The 15,218-nt window shown below is 44.9% G+C and overlaps 1 protein-coding gene across 5 annotated transcripts in view; it reads left to right on the forward strand.

The window, feature by feature from the left end:
- Positions 1-8,017: 8,017 nt before the first annotated feature.
- The window catches only part of LOC118364373 (thrombospondin type-1 domain-containing protein 7A-like), a 108,401-nt gene continuing 101,200 nt past the window's right edge, over positions 8,018-15,218 (forward strand). For all 5 annotated transcript variants that reach the window (XR_008087887.1, XR_008087888.1, XM_052489527.1 and 2 more), the window contains exon 1: positions 8,018-8,597. Coding sequence is in view for 3 of the 5 variants with exons in the window: in XM_052489527.1 (XP_052345487.1) it covers positions 8,438-8,597 (160 nt within the window). In the remaining 2 variants the exon portion in view is untranslated. The remainder of the gene's footprint in view (positions 8,598-15,218) is intronic.

Consider the following 15,218-nt stretch of genomic DNA (forward strand, 5'->3'; position numbering starts at 1 on the left):
CCTGGCAGGCTAAAGCAAAAGATAAAAGATTTCAGAAAGTATTTCATCCCAGGTTTAATGTTGGTCAGCTAGCATGGAGGAGGAGAGGTGTATTTCCATCTCTCTCTCCCGGCATGGTGTTGATATGAATCATCTGGATCCATTGGAGGGATCTGTGGTTTATATTAACCTTGATGTGTAGACTTAAGTGTGAAATGGTCCCTGGCGAATATAGTGGTGTAGTGGTTTATTTCACCACACAGTCTCTGACAGCTTGATCCAGTGAAGATGTATAGGGAATATTTCACAGCATTTAATCAATTCCCACAACATTGCAGACAAAAAAAAAATGAACTAAAAAAATTGCAGCTGAGCAATATGGTATTTCACCCATTTGAGGAGCAATTGTTGTGTAGCGTGGATGACTCAAAATGAATTTATTTCGGTTACTGAAAATGTTAAATGGACTCCTAGAGCTAGACTTAACCATTTCACCCACTTCAATTGTTGTAGTAGTTCAATATGTACTCATATAGAGTACAACTGTACACTATAAACATGTGGCCACAAAGGACATATCTGAAATATAGGCCAAGTAGTTCTAGAGAATGATTGGGGAGATTTTTACAGTATGTGCTGTACAAAGGCTTCTTGACAATGCTTATGGAAAGAAACGATCCCTCTGGCCCCCCAATGGTGGAACAAACTCCCTCACGACGCCAGGACAGCGGAGTCAATCACCACCTTCCGGAGACACCTGAAACCCCACCTCTTTAAGGAATACCTAGGATAGGATAAGTAATCCTTCTCACCCCCCCTAAAAGATTTAGATGCACTATTGTAAAGTGGCTGTTCCACTGGATGTCATTAGGTGAATGCACCAATTTGTAAGTCGCTCTGGATAAGAGCGTCTGCTAAATGACTTAAATGTAAATGTAAATGTAAGAACTGTACAGTACATGTACTTGGGCCCAAATGGGAACATACTGTATTATTAAGTCAAAAATAGTACTATCTCTGATCAGAGGGAAATTAAAAATGTCCCAGAGGAGTACTTGAACATGCATATTTTGTCATTTGCATGATTTGAGTTTGTTTGCATGTGTGTTTGTGTATTTTGACTCTTGACAATTCACGGCGTAGTCTTTTTCATAATCTCCCATCTCCCTGCTTTGAGTCAGACACTTGAGCCCTGGTTGTGGGGCCTCGTAGGCTGGCAGCCCTGTTTGACTTTGGCACTGCTGTCATTGTCCCGTGCTTTATGAGTCATCCCACAGTGAATACGCCCCTACAGGAAGACTGGGGTTGCCATTTCTGATTACTGGGGGTTGCGATGTAGTATGTTAGGGTGACGTATAGCGCTGTAATGACCTGTCAAAAATGTGCTCTGCTTTTCTTAGCAGGTGCGTTCACTCGTATATGTATTTATGAATGTGAGTGTATGGGTAGGCTATGGGGTTGTGAACGGGGAGTTTATTTGAATGTGGGGGGCCATTTGCTATACGACATGCTGTATTTAAATCACGAATGTGTTATTGATACAGAACCTCTGTCCTGATATTTAATGCAGGAACCCTGCCTCACTATGTGCTGTTTGGGAGACACTAGTCTTGCTGATGCGCATAGTGTCAGTGCTGACACTATTCCAGTTATTCCAGTCAGTCCAGCTTAAAATGGTGCTGGAGTCTACGAGATTACTGTGATGACCTTGCTCTCAATCCCCTGATGGAGCTCTAATCAATGAAGCAGAATACAACAGGACTGGAGCACTGGGACAGGGACGCGGATTGGAGCTGGCAGCCTGTCTCTCTCAATGAAGCTGTTTTCACCCTGATGGGATGTGAGAGGTATGAACCATTTGGCAAAACATTTATGGTCGGGTTAGTTGAAGAGTTAGCCATCTTGGTTCTTCAGGTATACCTTATATTCTCTTGAAAATCTATTTCTCCGGACTGCAAACCAAACAAGGATTCAAACATGTATTGGCCCTGTTCTATCAAAGATAATGTGTTGTGGGTTTATGCAACAAGAAAGCCTGTTCAAATGATTTTAAAGATGTTTTAGGAAAATGTGTGGTTTTGCTTTGATCTATTCCTGACAATAAATGTGAAAACCCCTTTACATGCACATTATGCTCTTATAGTTTGGGATTTCTGCTGGTACAGTAGGAGGGTTGTTGTTCTTCGTCTCCTGTTAAAATTGTAGCCGGAAGTGGTAATTTATTATTCATTAGGAGACATGCACCAATGGTTTGCTTTGATTCCATGGATGCTAAGTGTTTGCTTAATCCATGTTAATAATCCTAATGAATTTCCACTGGTGGTTGGTTTCCCTGGTGATATAATGATCCTCTGGTTTGTCATAACATTACTGCAATCAATAAAGTGGTCTTTAAAACAATCCCCAATGTAATAGGTAAACAACGTTTCTGCAGAAAGGGAAATGTATACAGTATGTGTGTCGCTTGCTTGGCCTTATTGGGATTCTTCTGTTGTCTTTCCTGGGCCTTGATTATGTGTCATTTCCAAGGTAGTACCAGATGATTACTGTTATTATGATACTCTTACGATATGACATGTTTGGTCTGTCAGTCACAGCTGATTGTGGCTGTTAATTCTTAACTTGACTGGAGCTTCAAACCAATGTTGTTCAGAACATTTGTGCTGATCATCATCAATGGACAATCACCTTGATTATGGTGACATAATGGTGACATAATGTTGAATTCAATGCAACAAAGTTGCATGGACTTTGTTGCATTGAATTCAATTGAGTGGAGGTTGCGTCATGTATCACCAGTAGGGTTGAATCCCGGTTACCGAGATTTACAGAGATTTACAGCCCAAACCCGCTCCCAATTCCCAGGATAAATAACTGTGAAAACGGACAACTATAATTAATTATTTATATGACCAGCATGATGTGAAATGGAACTGTTCATTTATATGTGTCTAAATCTTGATTCTCTGCGGCCTTCTCTCTGGTCACTGCTGCATTAATCATCAATGTTCAGGATGGGCACCGACAAGCCCATCTCAGTATGTAGACCTATCATCTCATCATGGTAACTTTTTTACAGTAAAATAAAGACCAAATGTGTGTCTAATTTACATATCTCTATCTGACTTTCTTGGGTCACCTTATTTTTTAATTGTAAAGATGACCAAGAATCCAAAGGTCAGTCTGACAGAGCTCCAGAGTTCCTCTGTGGAGATGGGAGAACCTTCCAGAAGGACAACCATCTCTGCAGCACTCCACCAATCAGGCCTTTATGGTAGAGTGGCCAGAACGGAAGCCACTCCTCAGTAAAAAGCATATGACAGGCTGCTTGGAGTTTGCCAAGGGGCACCAGAAGGACTCTCAGGCCATGAGAAACAAGATTATCTGGTCTTTTGAAACCAAGATTGAACCCATTGGCCTGAATGCCATGCGTCACGTCAGAAGGAAACATGGCACCATCCCTACGGTGAAGCATGGTGGTGGCAGCATCATGCTGTGGGGATGTTTTTTCAGCAGTAGGGACTGGGAGACTAGTCAGTGTAACAGTATAACTTACGTCCACTCGCCCATACCCGGGCGCGAACCAGGGACTCTCTGCACACAACGACAACAGTCACCCTCGAAGCATCGTTACCCATCGCTCCACAAAAGCCGCGGCCCTTGCAGAGCAAGGGGAAATACTACTTCAAGGTCTCAGAGCAAGTGACGTAACCAATTGAAACGCTATTTAGCGCACACCACTAACTAAGCTAGCCGTTTCACATCCGTTACACTCACCCCCTTTTGACCTTCCTCCTTTTTCCGCAGCAACCAGTAATCCGGGTCAACAGCATCAATGTAACAGTATACTTTTAAACCGTCCCTCGCCCATACCCGGGCGCAAACCAGGGACCTTCTACACACATCAACAACAGTCATCCACGAAGCATCGTTGTTACCCATCGCTCCACAAGAGCAAGGGGAACTAGTACTTCAAGGTCTCAGAGCAAGTGACGTAACCGATTGAAACGCTATTTAGCGCACACCGCTAACTAAGCTAGCCGTTTCACATCCGTTACATCAGGATCAAGGAAAAGATGAACGGAGCAAACTACAGAGAGATCCTTGATGAAAACCTGCTCCAGAGTGCTCAAGTACTCAGATTGTAGTGAAGGTTCACCTTCCAACAGGACAAAGACCCTAAGAACACAGCCAAGACAACACAGGAGTGGCTTCAGGGCAAGTCTCTGAATGTCCTGACTGGTCCAGCCGGAGCCTGGACTTGAACCCAATCAAATATTTCCGGATAGATCTGAAAATAGCTGTGCAGCGTTGCTCCATTTGCAAAAATTCTAAAACCTAATTTTGCCTGGTCATTATGGGGTATTGTGTGTAGATTGACGGTTTTTCGAAATGCTACTATTAGGAGAAATATTATGACAAATTAAAATCTATTTAGCTAGTCTATACTTGTAACTTTGTAGGCAGCATGTGTTGCAACAGAATCACATGTTCTTTCCCTGCTTCATCATGCTTTGAACGAGGTGCATAATATAATGCAATACAGTACAGTAATACAGTTCACACTCAAAAATATTAGCCTACTGGAGATTGTTTAATTTATTTACCCAAGAGAGCATAGCTAGGCTTATATCTATGGGCTTTTATGTGTTTCTGTCGTGTGTAATGCGTGTGTAATGCATATAACAATTAATCTTCCTTTCCCCCTTCTGATGACCAGGTGGCGAATCGCATCTCTGCATGTCTGGCAGACATATCAGTGTGGATGACGGATCACCACCTCAAGCTGAACCTCGGCAAGACGGAGCTGCTCTTCCTCCCGGGGAAGGACTGCCCGTTCCATGATCTCGCCATCACGGTTGACAACTCCATTGTGTCCTCCTCCCAGAGCGCTAAGAACCTTGGCGTGATCCTGGACAACACCCTGTCGTTCTCAACTAACATCAAGGCGGTGGCCCGTTCCTGTAGGTTCATGCTCTACAACATCCGCAGAGTACGACCCTGCCTCACACAGGAAGCGGCGCAGGTCCTAATCCAGGCACTTGTCATCTCCCGTCTGGATTACTGCAACTCGCTGTTGGCTGGGCTCCTGCCTGTGCCATTAAACCCCTACAACTCATCCAGAACGCCGCAGCCCGCCTGGTGTTCAACCTTCCCAAGTTCTCTCACGTCACCCCGCTCCTCCGCTCTCTCCACTGGCTTCCAGTTGAAGCTCGCATCCGCTACAAGACCATGGTGCTTGCCTTCGGAGCTGTGAGGGGAACGGCACCTCAGTACCTCCAGGCTCTGATCAGGCCCTACACCCAAACAAGGGCACTGCGTTCATCCACCTCTGGCCTGCTCGCCTCCCTACCACTGAGGAAGTACAGTTCCCGCTCAGCCCAGTCAAAACTGTTAGCTGCTCTGGCCCCCAATGGTGGAACAAACTCCCTCACGACGCCAGGACAGCGGAGTCAATCACCACCTTCCGGAGACACCTAAAACCCCACCTCTTTAAGGAATACCTAGGATAGGATAAAGTAATCCTTCTCACCCCCCCTTAAAAGATTTAGATGCACTATTGTAAAGTGGCTGTTCCACTGGATGTCATAAGGTGAATGCACCAATTTGTAAGTCGCTCTGGATAAGAGCGTCTGCTAAATGACTTAAATGTAATGTAAATGTAATAGCTTGTGTATTGGATAATGGAATTGTCACATTCTGACCTTAGTTCTTTTATTATGTCTTTGTTTCAGTAGGGTCAGGGCGTGAGTTGGGTGGGTTGTCTATGTTGATATGTTGATATGGTTCTCAATCAGAGGCAGCTGTCAATCGTTGTCCCTGATTGAGAATCATACTTAGGTAGCCTGGATTCACTTTTGAGCTGTGGGTGTTTGTTTTCCGTGTGAGTGTTTTCGGTTTTGTATATTCACGTCACCGTTTGTTGTTTTGTTCGAGTGTTCTATTGTCTTTATTAAAACATTATGGACACTTACCACGCTGTACATTGGTCCTCCGATCCTTCTCGCTACTCCTCCTCAGAAGAGGAGGACGAGAACCCTTACAGGAATAATAATTTGGCCTTTTGGACATAAAATGTATTTAATCAGGCTCAGGTTGATTCAGGCCTGAATTTTTAATCAATGCTCTAGTCAAATCCAGACATAGGCCTGTTTATATGTCTTATAATACGATAGAACGACAATTCCGGGAAATATCGGGTTACCCGGGAGAAAAGCGATTTATTCTCGGGATGGAACATTTGTAAAATACCGGGAAAATATTCAACCCTAATCACCAGTCAAAGTCGGAACAAAGTGTAGATTCCATTACTCCATTATCAGAGTCCATTACTCCATTATCAGAGTCCATTACTCCATTATCAGAGTCCATTACTCCATTATCAGAGTCCATTACTCCATTATCAGAGTCCATTACTCCATTATCAGAGTCAATTAGCTGATCCCTGAATCAAACACACACACGCACGCACGCACGCACGCACGCACGCACGCACGCACGCACGCACGCACACACACACACACACACACACACACACACACACACACACACACACACACACACACACACACACACACACACAGAGAGAGAGAGACATATTGTGACTGCCATGCCCGCGTGCTCTGCTCGGCGATTACCCTGTTCCCTCATTAATCATGCATTATCGTTTGTCCAGGAACCAAAGTCATAGAAAAACATCTACGGAAAAATGTGAAAACAATAGCAGAATACAACAGGTGTAGATCAGTGAAATGCGTACTTACAAGCTTTTAACCAACAATGCAGTTTTAAGAAAATACCTTAAAAAGGTATGAGATGAGAACAACAAATGATTAAAGAGCGGCAGTAAATAACAATAGTGGGCTATATACAGGAGTACAGAGTTAATGTGCGGGGTCACCGGTTAGTCGAGGTCATTGAGGTAATATGTACATGTAGGGAGTTATTAAAGTGACTATGCATAGATAATAACAGAGAGTAGCAGCAGCATAGAAGGGGGGGGGGATGACGACAATGCAAATAGCCTGGGTAGCCATTTGATTAGCTGTTCAGGAGTCTTATGGCTTGAGGGTAGAAGCTGTGTAGGAGCTTCTCTTGTCCTCGCAAAGCTAACACTAAAGCTAGCTAAAGCAAACCGACTCAGGTCAGGTCAGAAGCCTGGGCAGGGTCTTAGGCTGGTCTCCTAGCCAGGGAACATGCCGTATGACTGTAGGATATCCACCTGTCTGCCTCTCCCCACTGCTTCTCTCTCTCTCTCTCTCTCTCTCTCTCTCTCTCTCTCTCTCTCTCTCTCTCTCTCTCTCTCTCCATTTCTCTCTCTCTCTCTATCTCTCTCCATGTCTCTCTCTCTCTCTCTGTCTCTCTCTCTCTCCGTCTCTCTCTCTCTCTCTCTCTCTCTCTCTCTCTCTCTCTCTCTCTCTCTCTCTCTCTCTCTCTCTCTCTCTCTCTCTGTGTCTCTCTCTCTCTCTCTCTGTCTCTCTGTCTCTCTCTGTCTCTCTCTCTGACATTCAGTCTGTCTGACAAACACTACGTCATTGGAGCGTCACTGGAATATTTAGGCATCAGACGATTGTGAAGTTTGTCAAGTCTGTGTCAAGCTTTTCAGTCTCAAAATAGAATGAAACGCCAACACACTAACCCAATAGATTAAGTGCAAAGAGCCTGGAAATGATATTATGCACACCATGGTATTGTTCTGTTCTGTTCTGTTCTGTTTTGAAGCACTGCAGTGCTATCTATAAGCCTAATACTCTACAACAGAGACAAACCCCAGTCACTCAACAATCTATATCTGCTTGATTTCGCTGATCGCTTTTACAACTCCCCCCTCTCTCTCTCTCTCACACAGTCTACATCTATATCTCTTCCCTCTCTGCGCTGAGAGGGACTGTGTGTGTAAAAAAGAGACAGAGCTGGAGGGACAGAGAGAGAGAGAGAGAGAGAGAGAGAGAGAGAGAGAGAGAGAGAGAGAGAGAGAGAGAGAGAGAGAGAGAGAGAGAGAGAGAGAGAGAGAGAGTGAGTGAGCGAAAGAGAGCGAGTGAGAGAGAGAGGAAAGGAGGGGGGAGAGGAGAGGAGGTACCACTGCAGACGCACAGCCACTGTCACAGTTCCAGAGCCAGAGGACAGAGGCAGGAACGGCAGTGAACAGCAGCAGCACCAGAGAGCATGGAGGAGCAAGACTCTATCGTTCACCTGGACCTCTACCCTTCTCACTGACAACCTTCCTCTGGGAATACCCCGTGACGAGTGGAGTAGAGAAGAGAAGAGGAGGGAGATAGAGGACAAGGAGAGGACTCTCTGGATCTGCCCTTCAGGAGAGGAAGCACCAGTCCCTTACTCTAGTGGGACAAATCACACACTTCTTTTTTTGTTGCCTGTCGGACCTGTGTCTTGGGCTATCTTTAATCTGCAGTCACCCTCTCGACTGTGTGGACTTACGTTGACCCTGGAGAGGACCATGGGGCTAGGGTGGAGGTGGAGGGGTGCAGGAGGGACCCCCAGCATAAGGACAGGGGGAAGCACCTTCCTCTGGGTGACAGTACTTCTGCTCTGTGGTACCTGGAGGGCTAACACACAGATGGTAGAGGACACCAAGTCTGTGTACTTCTGGGAAACAGGTACTGGACTCCTATTGTACTATGAGAGACTTAGGGAGAGATTGGTTGTTGTTTTGTACTGTTTGACTTTAATGGCGATCAGAATAAAGAATCTGCGATATTGAAGTCGAAGCAGAATATTGTGTTTCAAGGAGCATGTTTTCAATAGTCAATAGCGACTATGTATTCAGTATTGAAAAAGCTTGTGGACAAGACACTCAGCTTGGGCACGATATTCTCTGCTCTCATTTCCTCTCTGTGAACCTTTTGAAAATTAGAGCAGGTCTCAAGGTCCTTAAAACCCCCGTCATCTCAGTACCTCATTTTCCCTGTCCCTGGCACTGGTCTCACAAGCTGATAGTTTGCACATTGTAACTGAAGTCTGGAAGTCTTGAATAGCACGCTATCATGGGAGAACGAGGCAGAGAACGATAAGAGAAATCCACGAGAAGTCTATTAGTAAATGCATTGAATTTGGCACCAAAAGCTGGCATGATCCATCTTGACTGAATTACTTAGATGTCTGTCTCTTAGCTGAATTGGTGGTTGAGGTGTGTGGTTGCACGATAGCTTGATGATTGTATATGTGTTGGAGCACAATAGTAGACAACAAAAAAAATGGGGAGTTGATCGCAAACATGGAGATGAAATGGGATGGGTGGTTGCAGAGTGTTTTCTGATCACCTCTGGTATGAACAAGTGCAATGCATTAGTAATGTACGGCTCCTCTAACATAATTAGAAGATCTGAGCCAGAAATAATCATGCCCAGGGAGACTTGGCGCACTTACGTGTGCCTTTAAATATATATGGGCAAATCTCCTTGGACTTCGAGGTGTTAGTTAACCCTTCGCTTTCTCACCTCCCCTACCACCTCCCTCCCCCTCAAGGGACTAGATGAGGGGAAAATAACCCCCCTTCCCAACCCACTGGACAGCTCAGCCCAGTGCCAGTCCTGAATCGATGGGATGTCGTTGTCTCTCGCACTCCTGCATCTTTAAAGAGGATGTAGCTGAGTAAGGAGATTAAAGGAGTAGGGATTTACTCAAGAAAGACGTTCCAGGGAGCAGCCCTGCCCTAAGAAATGGAGCGTCAGGGGCTAGATCTTTCCCAGTGTAGATCATTACGATTACACCACTCTCCCACGCTACTGCACCGCTCTCTCCCACGCTACACACACACACAAGCACAAGAAAGCAAACACACACACACCCACACACACACACACACACACACACAAACACACACATTCCTCATACTGCCTATAGCCACATGGCTTTAGGTCTGTGCTGTGATATGTAACCCTCTGTTAGGAGGTTTTCTGATCTTCCTAACTAAAGGAAGACTATTGATTTTAGGATAGAAGTTTGTATTTTATTTTATTTTTCTATTTTTCTTCTTTGGTTTGGCAATGCCACAGAGCTTGGAGATAACCTACAGTAGAGCAATTTATTTCTGGGATTTCAAGCACTTTTTATCACCCTTGTGGCTCAGTTGTTGGAGCACAGTCATTGCAAGGCCAGGGTTGTGGGTTCAATTCCCACTTGGGGACCAGTATAAAAAATGTACGCACTCACTACTGTTAGTCTTTCTGAATAAGAGTGTCTGCTAAATGACTCAAATGTGATATCTTTGCATTTCAGCTCTTTTCATAAAATATTATTATGTTTGTGCACATTTCAGTGAGTGCAGTCAGTGGAGGGAATATTCTGGTGGCAAATGCTGCTGTGATGTTTGCATAATGATGAGTTACTGAAAGACAGCCCTGTCGTCAAACTATAGGGAATTGGCTCACATTGCTTTTATTGGCTTCTATGAAAATATGATCTATGTTTAGAGGTGCAGAGAACTCAGGGATATTTCCCTCTGGAAGGTTCTATTTAAATGACAAAAGTGAAAACAGGCACTGGCTGCCAACAGGCTTGATAATGATGTTATTGAAGAAGATAAGGTTGATGATGACAGTGATGATGAGGTGAAAGAGGAGGAGCAACCTGTTGAAAATAAGGTTGATGATGACAGTGATGATGAGGTGAAGGAGGAGGAGCAACCTGTTGAGAATAAGGTTGATGAAGGCAATGATGATGAGGTGAAGGAGGAGGAGCAACCTGTTGAGAATAAGGTTGATGATGACAGTGATGATGAGGTGAAGGAGGAGGAGCAACCTGTTGAAAATAAGGTTGATGATGACAGTGATGATGAGGTGAAGGAGGAGGAGCAACCTGTTGAGAATAAGGTTGATGAAGGCAATGATGAGGAGGTGAAGGAGGAGGAGCAACCTGTTGAGAATAAGGTTGATGATGACAGTGATGATGAGGTGAAGGAGGAGGAGCAACCTGTTGAAAATAAGGTTGATGATGACAGTGATGATGAGGTGAAGGAGGAGGAGCAACCTGTTGAGAATAAGGTTGATGAAGGCAATGATGATGAGGTGAAGGAGGAGGAGCAACCTGTTGAGAATAAGGTTGATGAAGGCGATGATGATGACGATGATTATAATGATGTGGATGATGATGAGGAGATTGTGAAAGAGTAGAGGGATGAGATGGTAAAGTATAGTAGTGTTACAAGCCTTGAAGAGATCCTTCGAGGGTTTATGGCTCTCTATCACTCAGTTACTGCTATCCTCTCTATCGCTCACTTACACACACACACACACACACACACACACACACACACACACACACACACACACACACACACACACACACACACACACACACACACACACACACACACACACACACACACACACACACACACACACACACACACACACACACAAACACAGAAACACAGTGGGTGGAATTCCTTTCTCAGTTTGGTGCTGTGTGCGCTTCATTAGTTTCCGTTAGTGGAGTGGCAGTACTACTGTAGTCTGTAGGGTGGAGCTGTCAGGATTGCACCAGCATGAATGCCCATCAGAGGCCAAGGCAATTATCAGTGTGTGTACAGTGTGACTGTGGGTCACATTCAAGGCCAGAGATCAACCTGGAGTACACACCTCCACAGCAAATGAGGCTTTTGTACTACGCTACCCCACTGCTTGAACTCTCACTCTGACACCATGGGATTTAAATGAGGATACTCCAACTGTCCTGGCTTGTACTGGTATGACACCATCAAACCAACAGTGTTTGGTGTGACTCTTCCAATGTGAAGAGATATCTTCATTTGTGACATCATATCAAATATTCACCAATATTATTTGAATACCACCAATCAATTTGTAATGATGTAGTAATGCAGTTGGCAAATGTCCTGCTGTGTTGTAGGGAAGCATGAATAGATTATAAAGGGCTCCTGAGTGGCTCAGCGGTCTAAGGCACTGCATCTCAGTGCTAGAGGCATCACTACAGACCCTGGTTCAAACCCGGGCTGTATCACAGCTGGCTGAGATTGGGAGTCCCATAAAGCAGCTCAGAATTAGCCCAGTGTCGTCCGGGTTAGGGGAGGGTTTGGCTGGGGTAGGCCATCACTGTAAAATAAGAATTTGTTCTTAACTAACTTGCCTAGTTAAATAAAGGTTAAAAAAAACATTGACAATGACAGTAGAGATGTTCGTCAGTGTGGTTCAGAACCATTCTCTGTGTTACAGTACAACCCAGCACGAGAGCCTGATGCATCTCCAACATTCCCCTTCTCCGGGTCCTAATCTGCCATTGGGAAACAGATTATTCAGATTACGTAGGCATCGTCTCTGATCATCCCAATCCCTTTTTACCAGACTGGCTCCCTCTCTCTGGCCAACTCATGGTTTACACCACGTTTTCCTCCCTTAGACCTATTAGCCACGTCATGGTTATTGCTAATTCTGCTAATTGATTTGAACTGCTTTCAGCCAACACCTGTCAGGGCTCCAGTACAGCCCCCCTCGCAGCGTCAAACAATAGGAAGCTTTTGCGTCATCATCTTATAAAGTGATTATAAAGTCATTCACAATGCTTTATTAACAAGTATAATAGACTACCGAGACGGTACTAGCTGTTGATAACATGTCCAAGCAAATTTTGGGTTGACAATTAGGCAATTTTTGTTATATTTTACTGTCAAAATTGGGTTTATTCAATAGAGATTAATTTGCCTTTGTCTGTATGTGCACTAATATTATATATAGGCCAAATGAAATTGGTGCTAATTCACCACCTGAAGAAGTGGAAACTCAAAACACATTAGCTACACTGAGTGTACAAAACCTTCGTAGAAAGAACGCCTGCTCTTTCCATGACATAGACTGACCAGGTCAAACCCATATCAGATATCTTGACTGTAAAACAGTGTGCATTGAGCTCAGTAATGATCGTTGAGAAATAAAAAGCTGAGACCCTCTCTTTAATATGGAAAACAAATTGCTTGCAAAGTTGTTGTTTTTTTCACCGCAATTGCATTTTGAAATGTCATGCAATCGCGAGGGGCACACGACGGGGGAGAGAGAGTGTGAGAGGCTCGCTCATTACAGCAACCGGCGCCAGCGAAACAGGCAGGCACAGCTGCAGGGCAGACACGTTTATGACAGGAATCGTGAGGATAATGCACTTTACTGTTGAACAAATTCCTGGTTTTAGCCACCTGACAAATAGAATGTTTTGATTGCGTTGACCAGCTAGATGCTAGAATCTGCATCTCACACCAGTGCGACCAATTTTTAACTCACACAGCCAAGTCAAAGGTTGCAAAATGGAGTCCTGCCTATAGGCCTACAGACGACAACGTTGGCCTGCCTCGCAACCACTTGTGTCACTATGGGGGTTTCTAGGAAGGAAGTGTAGATGTGCATATATATCTGTCTGAATGTTTGTTGACCTTGCAACTCAAAAGACAAATGAACCAAGTAGCCCACTACTCAATTTCTAGTGTTGTGGACATACTGTAGCTACTGTATGTGTAACCATGATGCTGGACTGATGTCATCGCTCAATGAGATGGGCCAGTGTGAAGAGCACTGACAGGCCATTGTTACTGAATACATTTCCACCTAACGATGGCTCCAGCAGTGAGGGATGTCACCCGACCTAGCTGTTAGCGGCTCTCCCAGTCCCAACCACCTGCTATGACAACATACACTATATATACAAAAGTATGTGGACACCCTTTCAATTCAGTGGATTTGGCTATTTCAGCCAGACCTGTTGCTGACAGATATATCAAATAGAGCACACCACCATGCAATCTCCATAGACAAACATTGGCAATAGAATGGCCTTACTGAAGAGCTCAGTGACTTTCAACGTGGCACCGTCATAGGATGCCACCTTTCCAACGAGACAGTTCATCAAATTTCTTCCCCGGTCAACTGTAAGTGCTGTTATTGTGAAGTGAAAACGTCTAGGAGCAACAACGGCTCAGCAAAGTGGTAGGCCACACAAGCTCACAGAGCTGAACCGCCGAGTGCTGAAGTGCATAGCGTGTAGAAATTGTCTGTCCCCGGTTGCAACACTCACTGCAAAGATTCAAACTGTCTCTGGAAGCAACATCAGCACAAGAACTGTTCGCCGGGAGCTTCATGAAATCGATTTCCATTGACGAATAGCCCGCATACATACCGGAGATCATCATGCACAATTCCAAGCGTTGGCTGGAGTGGTGTAAAGCCGCCGTTGGACTCCAGAGCAGTGGTAACGTGTTCTCAGGAGTGATGAATCACACTTCACCTTCTGGTGCAAGGAGAACTTTACCTGCTTGAATGCATAGTGCCAACTGTGAAGTTTGGTGGAGGATGAATAATGGTCTGGGGCTGTTCTTCATGGTTCGGCCCCTTAGTTCCAGTGAAGGGAAATCTTATCGCTAAAGCATACAATGACACTCTAGACCATTCTGTGCTTCCAACTTTGTGGCAACAGTTTGGGGACGGCTTGTTTGGCGAAGGCCCCCATGCCCAAAGCGAGGTCCATACAGAAATGTTTTGTCCAGATTGGTGTGGAAGAACTTGACTGGCCTGTACAAAGCTCTGACCACAACCCCATTGAACACCTTTGGGACGAATTGGAACACTGACTGCGAGCCAGGCCTAATCGCCCAACATCCATGCCCGACCTCACTAACGCTCTTGTGGTTGACTGGAAGCTTTTCCCCACAACAATGGTCCAATATGTAGTGGGAAGCCTCCCCAGAAAAGTGGAGGCTGTTATAGCAGCAATGGGGGGACCAACTGCATATTAATGCCCATGATTTTGGAATGAGGTGTTCGACGAGCAGGTGTCCACATACTTTTGGTCATGTAGTGTAGTACGTATTAGAGTGAACAGCCTGCCTGGAAAGCATATGCGGGAAAAGGTCAGAAGCTCAATACCATAACCTAAGGTTATTATCATGGTCAAACAAGCGCAGCATGTCCCACTCTCCCAGACTTCCACTAGACCAGGGTAATTCAAACCCGGGCCAAGATCCATAGAGCGACTGGTGTTCTTCCTTCCTCTCTATTCAGGATCTGACTCAGACCTCGGAATCCAGGAGAGTGGACTATCTGGCCAATCAATTAAGAAATCAATCAGTCAATCAATGAACTGCCAGGGAAAAAAACTGCAGTACTGAAAAAACATTAAGGCCTGGTTTTTAATAGCCCTGTGCTATCATCTGAATGTACAGTGTTAGAGATCGACATGTGCCTTCTGGCAGGAAACAAGCCCACGTCTAGCTGCCTCAG

This window comes from Oncorhynchus keta, chromosome 31 (assembly GCF_023373465.1).
Source record: "Oncorhynchus keta strain PuntledgeMale-10-30-2019 chromosome 31, Oket_V2, whole genome shotgun sequence".
NCBI lineage: Eukaryota > Metazoa > Chordata > Actinopteri > Salmoniformes > Salmonidae > Oncorhynchus > Oncorhynchus keta.